The sequence below is a fragment of the Solanum stenotomum genome, chromosome 5, assembly GCF_019186545.1.
Source record: "Solanum stenotomum isolate F172 chromosome 5, ASM1918654v1, whole genome shotgun sequence".
Classification (NCBI taxonomy): Eukaryota; Viridiplantae; Streptophyta; class Magnoliopsida; order Solanales; family Solanaceae; genus Solanum; species Solanum stenotomum.
In genome coordinates this window covers 4,686,044-4,702,286 of record NC_064286.1, presented here as the reverse complement: position 1 = coordinate 4,702,286, position 16,243 = coordinate 4,686,044, and the positions used below count along the sequence as shown (strand labels likewise).

The window sequence follows — 16,243 nt, the reverse complement described above, 5'->3', positions numbered from 1 at the left end:
AAAAAAACATAAAATAAAAAAGAAGACACTTTCAAAACCCTAATTAGTTTGTTTTTTATTCACTCTCCTAGTTTACTCTCTTCTATTTTCATTTTGAATTTTATTTTTAGGGTTTAAGGACATTTCTGATGGCTACGACGGCTACACCAGCGACGGCGGCGGCAACCAGTACGGCGACAACTTCCGAGAAGAAGAAGCCGGTGTTTGTCAAAGTGGAAAGCCTCAAACCTGGAACACATGGTCATAACTTGACGGTTAAAGTTGTTGAATCGAACACTGTCAAGGCCACCGGCGGCGGCAGCCGTGGTGGCAGAGTATCGGCGTCGTTAAATTCTCGTGCTCCACCACGGATCTCCGAGTGCCTCATCGGTGATGAGACAGGGTGCATCCTCTTCACTGCTCGCAACGAACAGGGTATGTTTTGCATTTCTTGTTATTGAGGAAATGAAAGGGGAAAAAGATTAAAGATTAATTCTTTTGTGTTTCCCTTTTTATGTTGATTCAATTTTTTATTTTTTTTCTTTTGATGATCCAGTTTAGAGATAGATTGTTGTGTATTAGAATCGAACATGCTGAAATAGGGCGAAATTTATAAAATTTATAGAGGATTTGTACAGCTAACTCTAAATAATCTAGGATTTTTGCTGAATTATTGCTATTATTGTGATGGAAAGTAGGCTGAAGTCTTCCTTTCATTTTTAAACTACGAGCCATAAATTGGGACGGAATGCAATTGTGACTTATAAAGCTTGTGATGAGAATGATGGAAGATACATTTGCTAAGATGAAATGGAAAAAGAAAAGGAAACTCGTAAAATCAGACGTTTGTGCTGATGTAGCATTGAAGAACTTAGACAAATATGAATGTTCAGTTTGAATTTTCATGTTTGATAGAGTGGCCGTATTAAATGTTTTTGAAGTGTGAGTGTTACTTTTTTCTTTTATGTTCTGCTAAAGATAGATCACAAGTAGTCTTTGCTATGAAACTTTTTTACGAGTTCTGGTAGCTTGCTTATTTATTGGAATTCAGGGTTTTATTGTTCTGTGTGTAACTGCTAGTATCTCATGCTGCCGCTCACAAGGTTTAACTGCATTGTGCTTTGTAATAACTTGTTCATCTCATCTTGTTAGGAAATTATGAAGTTGGAAATTGTACCTGATGACCTAGACATTGACTATATTATAACCTCATTGTATATTCTAACTAGTTGTATTTTTATTTATTTCGTGGAGATTTGATTTGATGGCTTTATATATTCTGGTTGCTGGCAAACTATTTGATTTGTTTTCATGTTAGATTTTATCTTTTATAATTGTGGTGTCTGGGCAACTTACACGCACCTCAACACATTTCAGGGGTACTTGCTACCCCCACACTGACACAAATATGGTTAACTTTGTTCACCAAGGTTTGGACAGATGGAAAAAATCACCTAGTGTTTTTGCTTTTGTCGGGAATTGAACCTTAGCTCTCATGGTTCTCAACATACTTCATTGACCAGTAGGTCACACCTTTGGTGTGTTTTCATGTTAGATTTCATAGACATAGTATTGGCATGTTAGATTCATCGATGCATTACATGAATAGGAAGCTTTAGAGAAGGAACCCGTTATTTTTGTTTTTTTGTATGGGAGGCTTTCATAGACATATTATTGGCTTGTAATCTTCCTGGTGCCATCTTAGTGTCAGGTTTGTGATTTGTGCTACAACACTTGTCAGTATAAAAAAATATGTGGTTTTGTTTTTGGCCAAATTCCTTAGAACACTTGTAATTATGTTTTTGTGCAGAAAAGTCGGATAATGATTAGTGATATGCAATCAGAGAAAGGGGGGATGCCATTAGTGTTGTGTTTTGTTTAAATCTGCTCTTTGAAACAGTTGTATTGTGATTCTGTGCCTTAAGACACAAAAGATGAGACTTGATAATCCAATCAAAGTAAAGGGTGATTCTATTGAACGTTTTGTTTTGGAATACTTACTCCTTTCCTCGTATATGCAGTTGATTTAATGAAGCCAGGTGCTACTGTGATTCTGAGGAACGCGAAGATTGACATGTTCAAGGGTTCCATGCGGCTTGCAGTAGACAAATGGGGCCGTGTTGAGGTTACTGAACCTGCTGATATTGCTGTTAACGATCAAAACAACCTTTCTTTAGTGGAGTATGAGTTGGTGAATGTTGACGAGTAGAGGGAACTGATTAATAGCGCGGTAGTTTTAAGTCATCGAGTCCAATTCTTGTTTTATTTGTTAATTATTGCATTCCTTGAATTCTATATGGAATTTTATGTGCCAGAATGACAGCATTTCAGCCCTTATAATATGTTCCCATACCATGGAAATGTCTGCCATTGTTTATTCTGTGGGTTTTGTTCTTATTTTTCTGTGCTGCATAAATTTTCAAATTTGCTTCATTTTTAGTAAATAGAGAATGATGCAAATGATAGTTTATCAAGCTTTTATCTCCTATTTATCTACCTAGTGTTAGCTTAAGATGTTATTCAATTAGTTCCATCGTACCATGTGGATTATTAATTGTCGGAATCTTTCGAAAATAATTTTTCTATGGGGTAAGTTGTTTTGTGTACACTATCTTTTCTAGATCATACTATGTGACAATACATTAGGTATGTTTGTTTGTTGTTGAATTTTTTGTATGTATTATTAGTTCATTAATTTTTTGGAATACGATCAACCGACTCTGTTTGATTATTAATTTGTGGGTCTGTTCTAAGTAATATCGTATACACTACCCAATTTTTTGTGATCACAAAACAAAAACTCAGGACTATTTAAGCTTTTCATGTGTATTAATCCATGAATTGTTCGTAATATGTCTAAATAACTATGTTAAACTTCAAATTTTATGAGTCCATTCTAAACAATCTTATGAATGATACTCGTTATTTCTCAAGGACTAACATCTCTTTTTTTTTTTTTTTTTGAGTTTACTTTTTCACAAATTAGGAATCTAGAATTTTCTTATTTTTTCGAATATATTGATCCAAGAATCACAGATTTTGTTTGATCCCAAATTTGTGCATACATTGAAAACGACCGAGTGAAATATGACTCATGTCTCCGTTTGACCCAATATTCGTGACGACCTACTGAACAATATTCGTAATTGCTCAAGGACAGATGTTACTTTTGTTTGAGTTTTAAGGTCACAAGATAGAAATTCAAGATTATCTAAAATTTTCATTGTATTAGTCCATAATTTTTTCAGAATGTATTGAGTTGTATAAATTTGTATGTCCTTCAACTTTGGACGTACACAAGTACAAAATGTATAAAATTGAACAAATAGACATACACATCCTGCGTGACATTCTATATGACAATTTGAGTCCTACATATTATATGCCACGCAAGACTCATCCGCCTTAGGCCCCCAAACCGTTGGCGTGATCCAATTTCCCATCCAACTGCCCTGGGATGTTTCCAAATATTTAAAACCAAAGGCAATAAATATTTAAAGGCGATGTTATAGAAAAATCATATTGAAAAGCAAAGCATAAGATCTCCATTACAATTTCAGTGATCAGTAGCTGTTAGCAATGATATACAAGTGGAAAACATTTCTTTGCATTAGCTAAAAGTTCCTTCGTATAGTAAGATTTACACCTCTAGAGCTTGCAACTACCCAAGGTTAGTTATATACAAAAAAAATCATGCAACAATAGCCAGGATTCAATTCTCTTCTTTCAGCCATTAGTGTATAAAGGTATAGCCTCATTTGCCAACGTCCCCATGGCTCTATTAAATCTTCTAGTTAGAACTCATTTGTACATGACTAGTTATCATCTCTATACTCAGGATTCTCCTTCAATATGACAAAGCCTTCAAGAATGGGCGAGACTGGAATGTACCTGCATTTTAACAACAATATTCAGTAGACGGAAAATTGTGACTCAGAGACAAAAACAACAACTTATCATTCATACAAACATATAAAATACTTTTCTGTTGCAAGCTCCGCTCGTTCCCCAGCAGCAAGGAGAATTGGGGTTAAGTGTGTCTGAAAACCAGTAATTGTCTTCGGTCGACCAGCCTGACCTATAACATCAACAGCTTGCCCAACTCGAACAGCCACTGACAACGGGTTTAACTTCTCATCCACAGTCATAAGCATCCTTGGCTGCAAACAGATGAACGATTAAACAGAAAATAGGAGTTGTGCTAAAACCACAGCCAACCAAAAAAGGCAAAAGGAGGAAGGGACAATAGTTAAAGAAACAGCAAACCTGCATCGCCAGTGTCAGAAAATAAAGCACATAGTGGTATTTCCCCAAGATAATGGACTTCATATCAAGACACATGTGGAGCATAATTATGAGTCCACCTAGTGCAGTCCTGGAACAATTCAAAATTTAAGAGCCAACATATGAGGGTTCAATGTTACAGAAGGAATCAAACAGGGGTAGCTCATGAAGCATCGGTTTAATTATACATGTCAATTTTCATTTTAGGTATAAGATAACAATGTGTTAAAAGGGGACAATGTAGACCTAAAATCCAGATAGGTGATATCTTGTTAGAGGACTTCTATCATTATTATTATTATTATTAATATTAAATTTTAAAAAAAAACTTATTTACATATATTAAGTATTATAACTTTTATTTTTATTTGATGTCAATGATGACATGAGTTGAGCTTTAATGGAATAGTGAGGATTCATTCAGCTGATCCCAGTTTGTTCAGGACTGAGATGTAGTTGTTTAAGATAACAAATCTGTCTGACACACTTCTAAAGAAACAGAATATAACAGATCTTTAGTGGCACTTCTCTGTTTATCTGCACTTGTTCACTTACAAAACAACCAACCTCATTCAAAAAACAATTTTTTAACTAGGGAAGACACATAAATCTCAACTCAAATTGTATGTTTAGTAAAATAAGCCTTTAATGGACTTGCATAATAGTTTGGAGAAGAATACTTTTCTATAGAACTTACGGAGATAACAAAAATCGTTCAGAATGATATGGTGAGAGAGTTATCAAGCCCTTCCCTAAATGGACAAGACCTTGCGCAATCCGCACCTACAGAAGTAGCAGATGCCAATGATTAGAGTAAGCGGGTGAGTAAACACAAGGATATGGACTTGTCACAAGAGAATAACTGATAATTATTTTATTTCTTACACAGAAAAGAAGGTTGGCATCTCTGCAATGGTAATTGGACAGGTTACGCAGCATGCCAGCTATCCGAGCATTGTTGGTTCCTGCACCTATCAATCCCAAGGAAATGATAGCAGCCTGTATAATTTGGAGAAGTTTTCAGATATAACAATCCAATAGCAGCACAAATAACTACACTCATCCAAAATACCATGCCTACTTTCTTTACCATTGCTACTTCAATGTCTGAATCACGACTAAGCCTGCTCAGAGTGTCCATGACATTAACCTGTCCAAGCCAGCCCGGGAAAAAAATATGTTACCAAGAGTTAAGCAGAAGTAAAGAGAAACAGGCCTGCCACAACTTGTCAATAGAAGAAGTAAAACCAGAACATCAACACAGAAAAAAGTGAGGGAAAGAAAAAAAAAATGGAAAAAGAAATCTGTTGTATAGATATTTCAAGATATCATACCTTTGGATTTGATATACAGAGGAGGCCAAGAGCCAATGGAACTGCTCTTCTGATATTTTGATCCCCATACTGCAAAAGATGTTCTAGTGAGCGTATTGTCATCTCAATCCCCAACTCTTCAGACATTGCAACCATCGCAATACCAAGGACAGCTGGTCCCTGAAAGCTTTCACCTTTTACAAGATGTTGACCACATTGACCAAGAAAGTGTTGGACCTAGAGAAGAATAACAGTCAGCAATTGCAATTATGAATCACTTAGAAGTGGAAGGCGGGAAACTTCTAGCACCTTGAGTACATTGCCTGTCCCAGCATAGGCACAAGAATGGAGGATCATATCGCAATGCTTTCTGATCTTCTTATGGAGAGTAGTCTTCAAAAGGTCAGCTATAGCCTCAACGTCGTCCTATAGGACATGACAGAGGAATACCAAATCAAAATAAGAAGTTATGCAATCCAACAATGTTGAACATATATTCATATCATGGATATCTAGGCCATATTGATATAAATGATAATCTGCACATGTTACAAGAAGAGCAGTTAATTCAGATATTCTTCGGCCTCTTAGAAACTGAGGCATGTAACTTCTTCAGTTACCTGTTTCCCAAGGAATACAAGACCAAGAGCCAGTGGCAAAAGACGAGCAAGGGGCTCTCCCAATTCTGCCTCACTTCGGTCCGTCAATGCATATATGATTTCCTGGGCAATCTCATGGTGACATGAACCCACGTACACCAAGCCCAAAGATATTGCAGTGAATGCAATTACATCAAGGGACACCTTATTATCTTCAAGTATGTGAATCAATATGCTACTGATCTGAAAAACAGCAAGCACTCAATGTAACATTGTACATATCCAGACCAATCTTATAGTGTCTCAAAAAAAGGTAAAACTTTGTAAACTAAGGATGAACTTAACGACAGGGCAGAAAGTTTTATTCCTGTCTAACCAAACCCAAAAGAAGAATAGGAACATTACCTCTTCATTCTGAGCACCTGCATAAGAAAGACCCAGACCCATTATAGCACCTATTCTGATTGAAGGATCATCTTTGCGAACATAATCAGAAAGAAGTGCCAATGCCTGCACAGAGAAAGGAGTGAAATATCAGGATATGAAGATCTATGGAGAGAATTGGTAGACATCAGATAAACATTAGATGAAGCTCACTGGTTCAAGATCATTCTTGATGCCACAGTTTACAATCCCAACTCCTAATAGTGCACCAGCAATTACATGGGTGTCAGTACTATGGAGATATTTGTCAAGTTGTGCAAGCCCAGAATCGACATCCCAAAGCAGGATCATTCCCTAAATTCGTGAAAGAACAATCAGTAGCTGCAGATAGGCACTCAACAAGGAGAGTCGAAAGAGTTAGTAGAATTGTATACCAAACTTGCTGCAGCACTAGACTTCCCATGTTCTTTATTTTTGAAAAGCCAGCTTGTAGAGGAACCACCACTTGTGGCCTCTGATGGTATTGTCATCAACTTATCCTGCAGCAGAGAAGTACCAAGAGTTGTTCATGGATACTGATATATAACAAGCTATACAAAATACTGACATATATCTATATGTGCACACCTGTGTATGAAAAATACAATTTGATTCATTTTACCTGGCCAAAACCAGCATTGACAAATGCATTGACGAATGTAGCAGCCAAATTTTGTGTAGCCGAATTGACACTTTGCTCCCCACTAGCTCGGCCATCAAGCAAATGTCGCTAACAAATCGAAATAAGATCTGATTTAGTTTCAATTACACAACGCTTTTCTTTGTGATAATGACTAAGAAACACAAGGTAAATTTCTGCAGATGAAATGTTTTTAGCAATGACAGAGTATCCAAAACAGATCTTTTGTTCGAGCAGGCGTTCTTTATCTTTCTTCAAATGGCCAACCAAGGTGCAAAAGAAACTGAGATAAGCTACTCCCAAATTTATTTTGAACATGAAAAAGGATGTGTGTGTGTTGGGGGGGGGGGGGATGAATCAAGGTAGAAGGACTATTTAAAGAAATGAGCAGATTCATCAACAATTAATAACCGGAACTGGATGCTAGCAAAACAATGCAACAATAACATGAGATAATTCTGTTGCAGAACAAAAGCAGATATACAGGGACAGTAACATATACCTCCAGGACAATGTCAAGTCAATCACTTCAAATAGGGAAATATCGAACAGATGCAACAGTATATGCAAATCCAGCATGATAAGGAGAGGTGTTGTGTACAAGTGTAAACCTTGTATATGTCATCAGGGATTTTGGGTTCCATGACCTCAATATCACGAGCAAGTGCAAGATACCCTTCACTTAATTTCACATTGTTAACAATTTCCTGCAATGCTTCTCTATCTTCATCACTAGCACACAACTTTTCATCAAGATCAAATGTTTGACCCTGTGATTCAAAATCGCAAATTTAGCATCTTGGATCTAAAATTAACACAACATTATGTTGAAAAGACCTGAAGAGAGCCATATACCCAGCAGGGAAAATATGGCAAAAAAGATATTACAGGGATACAAAATACATAATTTAGGGATAGCTCTACTTTTCTTTTTTGACAAGGTAACAGACAGTATATAAATCAACACAGTGCTGGAAGTCAAAATTACATCATTGAATCTACATCCAAAAGAGTAAAAACAATAGACGAACACTAAATCCTATCTCATTTTACAAGGATCCTAGGATGTCTACTATAGAAACTGGGTCATCTATATACTCTGAGCTTGCACGATAACAAAAACATACAATGCAATTCATTTTTTAAAATAAGAAGAAAATCCACTTACAGTTCAATCTGTCATTCTTTGATAAGTACTTAGTGGTCATTTCACCAGTAATAATAGAGTAGTGAAAAGGCATTGTTAAAACACCTCAGAGATCAAGAATCTGAATTAGAGGTATTCTTCGACCCAGAGAGAAGAAACAGAAAGAAAATTAGGATTCTTCTACATGATGGAATGTTCTGACTGATATAAATAGCACACAATGGAGAACTTACATGACGAGCAAGGATGTAACATAACTGCCTCTTCTGTAGATTATCATCACATGATGTAAAAACTTTCTTTATAGACTGCAAGAGTGATGGAAATCAAAATAATTACAAGTACTCAGATTTCAGAATTTACGATCTTAAGATCCACTAGTCTCTGACAGACATACTTCAGAGTCTATTGAAGAATCCAAAAGAATTAGCTAGTAACAGTAAGCAGTGCATACCTCCATATTGTCTAGGGCTAATGCAGTCACAAGTGCGAGAGGATACTCCTCAAACATCATGTATATGGTGTATGCATAATCAAGTACCAATATGTCATCAGGCCAAGGAAGGTATCTGTAAGACAGAAAAAGACATGAGAAATGAAGCAGAGGCTGCAGGCAGAGAAGTCAGATGGAAGAAGATTGGTACATACAGAAAAACATTAAAGAAAGTATCATTCCTGCATTCAAAAAGGTACAACATGGTAGTAAGCAGTGCATACCGTCTACAACATGGTAGACGGCAACAAATTGACCTTAGAGAGGAAAAGGAGCTATCAATTGCTCAAGCAAGACTGGCAAACGGCATAGACCATCAATCAGACAGCACAGAATATTAATTGAAATTTTCACATCCACAATGCTATCTATTCTCTAAATATTGTCTTCCAAAGGGTACTAGGAAGGGTATCTCAGTATATCAGAGGCTATACTTTTATTTTCAAACAGAACCAACCAATTATAATTATTAGACACCATGCTCTGACCCCTGAAATTAACTCGCTTTCAATTGCATTGTTTTTGGAATCTCTGTAGATGCTTTAATATGAATTGACCATTTTGAGAAAACAACCCGTCCCCTAAGGTAAACAAGAAAGAATATAACCTTAACATAGAAAACCAAGAAAGCTCATGTGAGAATTCCTTAATTTTTCAAGCTTAAATCTACAATCCACTACCTTCAACAATGTAACAGAAGATAAGATCACGTATATGCATGTTCAAAATGATCAAAGGAGTATATACCCTCTCTGGGGTTTTTATTAACTCGGTGATAAACAATACCGCTTGAGAAGCAAAATATCAGCATTTGTGATAAAAGCTGTTAGTCCTGACACATAAGCTGAATTCAACATCTAAGATTCTGGTTAGACAAGAAACACAGATAAGGAGAGGAATAAAGGAAGAGAGAAACGTATAGAGTGGCATACAAAGGTTCTTCTAGAACTCATCCTAATCAGAAAAATCGAAGGGATTCAGACATTCAACAATGGATACCCACAAACATACCCAGAGCCGACTTACTTTGCAAAACTCGTGAGATAAGAGCATGTCCTTTTACAATTGCTGCTATCCACATGCTCCAACAAGAGATCAAGGTCTTCAACCTGGAATTTATGCAAAGAGAATTCTCACTAATACACATGCTACCAAATGATGCATAGTATCAAGAAAGAAAGAGTACCTCGATTAAAAGATCCACAGCATCAGGTTCGGCATTATGCTACATCGCAAAATAAGGTATCAATTGAACATTCTGGCAGAAGTAAAGGGTAGATAAATACATAGAGATTTATGTATCTGCCCAGGAGCACGACATATGGTAGCCAACCTCCTATACTCTATCCTGCAACTTGTTACAATTGACAACACAAAATCATATGTGATTATTGATACCTTCAAGTTGAAAGAAACAATTTGTTGCACGGGCACCATAAGATCGTAAAGTGGGCGCTCCCCTTCACTCTGAAAATAATACATATAGAAAGAGCATAAATATAAGCAAGCTAATGAAACTGAGTTATGTCAGAATCATAGCATGATTTAAAAGTAAAAAAAGCATATCTCAAGGCAGGAACTCTTTTCTCTTATCCAAATTCCAAGAAAAAACAGTGGATTCTAGGCCAAGGCACAATGCTGAAGAAACAGGAGGGTCTATCGGAAACAGCCTCTCTATCTCTACGAGGTAAGGGGTAAGGTTTGCGTACACTCTACCCTCCCCGGACCCCACTTGTGGGATTACACTGGGTTATGTTGTTGTTGCACAATGTTGAAGAAATATCTATCTTAAAGGAATTCTATATGTAAACATTTAATGAAAACATGGATTAGTAAAAACACTAGATACAGTAGTGAGAATAAACATACATTTCATTTTATGTGATCGTGATTGATTGGGCATGGAGTCAAGATGTTAATTTAACTCATAAAACATATTAGTGAAGATGGAAAGCTAAAATACTAGTCGCAAAGGGAGCAAACTCGCATCAAAGTTAATATATGAATAGTTTAATGAATTTAAATTCTTGAAAGTCGTGAAAGTTGTACAAATAAAATGATGTCAATCATCCCAAAATGGATAATGTGTCGTATAAATTAAATTGGAATAGATACAGATAAAGTGTATGTAATACTGATCTGAAAAAAATATATATAACTGTTAGACTCGAAACAAGAAATTCCCGAGTACAAAGCACTACTGCATGAACTGTTGACAGCTACATTCTGTGCACACTTTACAAGAACCTCGGGATTAAGGAACACCGACCTCCAGCTTTGCATACTCTTGTCCAATTTCTCCAGCCAAGTTCCTGTCACAAACAGTCAGCATTAATCAGCAACTTCCAAATGCAGAGGGAAACTGATATTTTTTTCACAGATTACAGGTGAAAATGGATATGGCAGAAATGAGAAATGATGACACACACTTGCATACGCATCAAGTAATATGGAGAACAACTAATATCTTATCATTGCAACCAACTACCATCAGACTTTTTTTTTTGACAAGTAAAGAAGAAAAAATCATCTATTTTGCAGTCTGCAACAGCATTGGTACAACTAAATATTTCAGGATAGCTGGAGTAGAAAAAAAAAGTCTTACCTAACATATTCATGTCCCCAGGAACCAATGTCACCTTGAGATCCCAACACTCTATACTTCAAGCTCTCCTGTAAGAACCAAGGAAAATTAACAATCTCTATTACAGCTAATGAAGATACTTAAGCTCACACCAAAGAGTTAATAGCATATCAACAGAATATATAGAACATACCCTTTCTCCTTCAGCAGACATCGTCAAAGCCAGAACAGAGAGAATATCTGCCAGAAGTGTCTGCATGCAGTGAAGTTAAAACATGTAAATAAGTTTATTCAGATATCAGGATAGAGAAGTGCAGGACAGAAGTCAATGCCTTCAAATCAGAATCTGGCATTTTCTCATAAAATCTCTTTAGTGTTCCATAATGGGGACGCAAGAACTTCAGTGGTTTTGGAACTGTCATGGAGATTGTTGCAGTTTGTATTTCCTGCCTGCAAAAGAGAAAAGATGAATAAGAAAAAAGATAAACATTCTACTTTTCTCCTATAATTGTCAACATCTTCAACAACTTCTGGGAGTTGAAACTTTTTATGTCATGTCATTCTTTTTTTTTTATTTATAAGGTTCATGTCATTCTTCTTATAACATTTACCTTCAACACAACTCAACAAATGGACATTCTATTGTTGATGTACCACGCTTTTTTTTATTAATATATATGATATATCAACTAGCATTGACTTTTTTTATTTAGTAAATAGATTGACTCAACATTGTTTTTTGTATTTATAAATATGTTAACTATATTTAGAAAAGTCAAATATCTTCTTGAATCTCCAGCTCAAGTCAAACTGTGTAATAGAAGGAAAAGAAACAGTATTTTCGAAAATGCCACAACCAAATATGCATAGGTGATAAGTATGTCTCGCATCCAGATTTTAAAACCCGCAATATTTCAAATATCCATTTGGTCATTGGCTGCAGGTTCTAGTCCATCAAATGTTTTGTACTGACTGTCAAGTTATAATTCAACAATGTTTTATACATACTTTTTTCGAAAAAGATATATCTTTTTTCCACCAGCAGAGGTCCAAGGATTAGGTAAATGGAAAGAAATTACCTAGTTTTAAATTTTCTGCTTAAAATTGAACCCTGGTCTCCAAGGTTTTCACCCACTTCATTAACCGCTAAGCCACACCCTTGGATGTGCAACTCTTGCATTTATGATCATGTACTAATGACACGCAAGTTCTAATCCAGTGTTGTGAAAGACACTTGCCTTTCGCCTTTGGCGACAAGGCGATGCGAGGTGAGCACTATCGCCTATCTGCAGCGAGACGAGGCAATTTGAAAATGGCGAGCTATGGCGACGAAAAGGTGATGACGAGGAGAGGCAACTGACTTCGCTTTCGTTTTAAGCTCTGATTTAATAATTAAAAGCCAAAATTAGGGTTTTTTTTGGGTACTTTTGCAAACTTTCACCTTCGCGACCTGCGCTCCTCTTCTCCTCAGTCGCGACCCCTTCGAGATCGAGAGTCGAGCTTCTTCGCGAATCGCGACTGCTGCCAGGTACGAGACGAGACCTCCTTTTTTCTTCTGCTTCAGTTCTTCTCTTCTTCTACTTCCCTACTCTGTTTTTCAGTAGTGAGTGGCTGAGACTGTGTCACCTGAGTCCTCTGTTTTCACTTTTCAGTGGTAGTGAACTGAGTGCTCTGTTCTGTTGCAGTGCTCACTGCTCACTGAAATCTGCCTATATTTAAAAAAAATAATCCTTCTATAATTATTTCTTCCCTGCTTAATTTAGTATTGCTTGTCAATTGTCTGATGAATTATTGAGCCATTCAAGTTCTAGACTTTTAGTATCTACTATTAGTCTTTGAATTGAAATATTTGCCAATATATGTTATTGCGAGGTAGTGGTAAGGTTTGCGTACACTCTACCCTCCCCAGACCCCACCCAATGGGATTTCACTGGGTATGTTGTTGTTGTTGTTGTTGCCAATATATGTTATTGCTCTTAAGATTTTGGATATTTATATATGCAATTAAAATTTTAAATTTTTGGTATTAATTGGCGCCTTAATTCAAAAAGGCGAGCGGCGAGCTCGTGGCGAGGCAGGCCCTTGTCGCCTTTCGCAGTCCAAAACACTGATCTAATCATGTACTTGGCACATCTCCTATGATTCATAAACAAAAAGAACAAGGGACCCTTAGATATGCTACTAAGTACTACCACTCTTGTAAATAAAGCTGTCATCAATATGATTGTGTACTGATGATAGAGTGTACTTGACACATTCCGTGGAGATCCATAAACGAAGACTGAGGGACCCTCTTCCACCTGCTATTAACACTCTTGCAAAGTATGTGTGCTAAAGGACTAAATGGAAGTCTTAACAGTCAGTTCACGCATTCATGAAAGATGATAACTGTCCCAAGACTTTCTTCAAATATAATTAATATCTTCAGAATTTCTTAACACAAATGAAGTGCACAATAATCCTGAGGTTTCATTCTACAGAAAAGCATCATAAACACCTCTTGAGCCAATAAATACTTAACTACATTTCATCAGTCCAGTATAAGCAAACAAAAATTTGGGTCACTGTCAACTCTGCATTCAAGTATACTAAATGAAATTTAAACAATTACGAAAAGAGAGAAAAACCTCATGCTCTCCAGGGCAACCTTCTGAAGTCCAGGATCTGCATCCTGAATTCTTTCCACATACAGTTCCAATTGCTGCTTCAGAGCCAAATCTTCTTCAGACTGAACACAATATCATAAACACAATAAATAAATATATAAATAAAATAACAGATACATAAGGTAAAAGTGCTGCAAAGAGCCGGCTAATTGAAGTATTGAGTTTTGTTTCAACTAATTTTACTTCTCCCTGGTTCTATTAAACTAAAATGCCCATCTAAAAGTAAGAAATATTACTTTTAACATGCCTATCTAAAAATAAGAAATATTACTCCCCCTGTTCCGGAAAGCATGTGGGATTTAGAGTCAATTTTTTTCAAACATTTGCTCCACAACTTCCTTACCAACTATTCTCGTAGTTTCTTGTTCTTCAATTTCGGCTATCACCTGTCTTTTTGTGCTTTGGTCATCGCATTATTTTGTTTTTGTTATTGTTCTTTCCATTGTATGTTGTGTGCTGCTCTCCATTTCACATTATTTTGTTGTTGTTACTAATCTTGTTTACGTATGTCCTTTTCCAAACTGCGCCTGAAAATGCTTTAATTTAAGCCGTGGGTCTATTGGAAACAAACTATCTATATCTACGAGTTTGGGGTGAGGTCTGTTTACATTCCACCCTCCTTATAACCCACTTGGTGGGATTTCACTGGGTATGTTGTTGTTGCATTGTTACTTAACTTTTTGAAAACTAATATAGCTAAAACTACATATAAAGATTCTAAAATTACAAATTTATATAATTAAATCATCAAGACAATGTTGTTTGACTGTCAAATAGTATGCAAAAAAGACATCAAGTACTAATACTTTTTCCCCATTCCTTTTCTCTTCTTGCAATAACTCAACGAGTGATGACTTTTCAAAAGTGTACATTCTACTCTCCCCAGAACCTACTTGTGCTTACTGCTCTTATTTCAGTATTTCCTTTTTCAAACGGCTTGGAAATGCTTTATTCTAAGTCGAGGATCTACTAGAAACAGCCTCTCTATCGGTACAATATAGGGGTAAGGTCTGATTACATACTTCACTTATTTATGTATTTCCTTTTCCAAACTTCTTGGAAATGCTTCATTTCAAGCAGAGAGACTATCAGAAACAACTTCTCGATCTATCTCTACAGATTAAGTATAACGTCTGCATGTATTGTTCCTTCACTTTTCAAAAACTAATACAGCTAAAACTAACTATAAACATTCTAAACTCACAAATTTGTATAATTAAATTATCAAATAGTATGCAAAATAAGACATCAAGTACTAATCCTTTTTCCCATTTCCTTCTTGCAATAACTCAACTGAGTGATAACTTTTCAAAATTGTAACCAAAAAATAATAACAATTATCGGATTCATACTCATTGATACTTACTAGATGTTCGTATTTCTTGTTAGCCTTCTTCTTTGAATCCTTGGAGGGAATTTTCACTGTCGCCTCTTCTCCGGCCGGTTTTCCGGCGTCGGCATTACCACTAGGACCGGTACTGTTCGGATTCGGAGTTTTCGACATTCTGCTAAAACCCTACCGGAAAAAATCGAGAAGAAAACTGAATTTTCTCTACAGAGATGATTAGCTATTCAAAGTAAAAATGAGCAACAAAGAACAAACTCTGTACTATTTATAACCCCTAAATATTTTGAAGGCTTTTCTTTTTTCCCACGCAAATGTCCTTTTTTTTTTTAATAGTTTTATGTTTTTCTTTTTTACTAATAAAAGGATCCTTTCAACTAAAAGAAGTTAAATACATTTCGAATTCAAGTTTTAAGTATGAGATTTTTTCATATGGAATTTTTTTCTATTTTTTGCATGAACACAAGGTCATTTTTATTTTAATGTAATAGTTCATTGATCATACAAGAAGAAACAAATCGTATTTAATAAATATGATGTAATGAGTTTTGATGGAGGAAAGATTTCAAAAATAATATGTTAAGAAAAGCTTCTTTATTAGTACATGTTTATTCTATGGGAATTCTCTTTATTAACTTGTATATATCAATTGAGTAAAGAAAATTTTGAACTTTAAGATCATCGAAAGTTATATATGGATGATTATTTTTATAATGTACACATTGATCAAGGAAAAAAAAGAAGATAAACTTTCAAATCACTCAAAGATA

The 16,243-nt window shown here is 35.8% G+C and overlaps 2 protein-coding genes across 2 annotated transcripts; one reads left to right on the top strand and one right to left on the bottom strand.

The window, feature by feature from the left end:
• The first annotated feature begins 45 nt into the window (after window positions 1-45).
• Window positions 46-2,356, top strand: LOC125866257 (uncharacterized protein At4g28440-like). Its single transcript, XM_049546598.1, has 2 exons — window positions 46-414; window positions 2,001-2,356. Exons 1-2 carry the CDS (start codon window positions 129-131, stop codon window positions 2,186-2,188), a joined length of 474 nt encoding a protein of 157 aa, XP_049402555.1. The 5' UTR covers window positions 46-128; the 3' UTR covers window positions 2,189-2,356.
• Window positions 2,357-3,603: 1,247 nt separating this feature from the next.
• LOC125866222 (26S proteasome non-ATPase regulatory subunit 2 homolog A-like) lies at window positions 3,604-15,752 on the bottom strand. Its single transcript, XM_049546543.1, has 25 exons — window positions 15,495-15,752; window positions 14,090-14,190; window positions 11,795-11,912; window positions 11,656-11,715; window positions 11,484-11,551; window positions 11,148-11,190; window positions 10,277-10,345; window positions 10,065-10,103; window positions 9,905-9,987; window positions 8,840-8,954; window positions 8,619-8,693; window positions 7,850-8,008; window positions 7,221-7,328; window positions 6,994-7,098; window positions 6,773-6,913; window positions 6,581-6,685; window positions 6,197-6,418; window positions 5,886-6,002; window positions 5,598-5,813; window positions 5,354-5,413; window positions 5,149-5,262; window positions 4,961-5,046; window positions 4,246-4,354; window positions 3,961-4,139; window positions 3,604-3,870 (listed from the first exon to the last, which is right to left on the bottom strand). The coding sequence occupies exons 1-25, from the start codon at window positions 15,630-15,632 to the stop codon at window positions 3,795-3,797; spliced, it is 2,706 nt and encodes a 901-aa protein (XP_049402500.1). The 5' UTR covers window positions 15,633-15,752; the 3' UTR covers window positions 3,604-3,794.
• Between the last annotated feature and the right edge of the window lie 491 nt (window positions 15,753-16,243).

Coding starts and splice junctions, on each gene's coding strand:
- LOC125866257 (XM_049546598.1), top strand. CDS start 129: ATGGCTACGACGGCTACACCAGCGACGGCGGCGGCAACCAGTACGGCG. Junction 415..2,000: donor CACTGCTCGCAACGAACAGG/GTATGTTTTGCA, acceptor TCGTATATGCAG/TTGATTTAATGAAGCCAGGT.
- LOC125866222 (XM_049546543.1), bottom strand. CDS start 15,632: ATGTCGAAAACTCCGAATCCGAACAGTACCGGTCCTAGTGGTAATGCC. Junction 11,552..11,655: donor TGTCTGCTGAAGGAGAAAGG/GTATGTTCTATA, acceptor TGGTTCTTACAG/GAGAGCTTGAAGTATAGAGT. Junction 5,814..5,885: donor GGACAGGCAATGTACTCAAG/GTGCTAGAAGTT, acceptor ATTCTTCTCTAG/GTCCAACACTTTCTTGGTCA.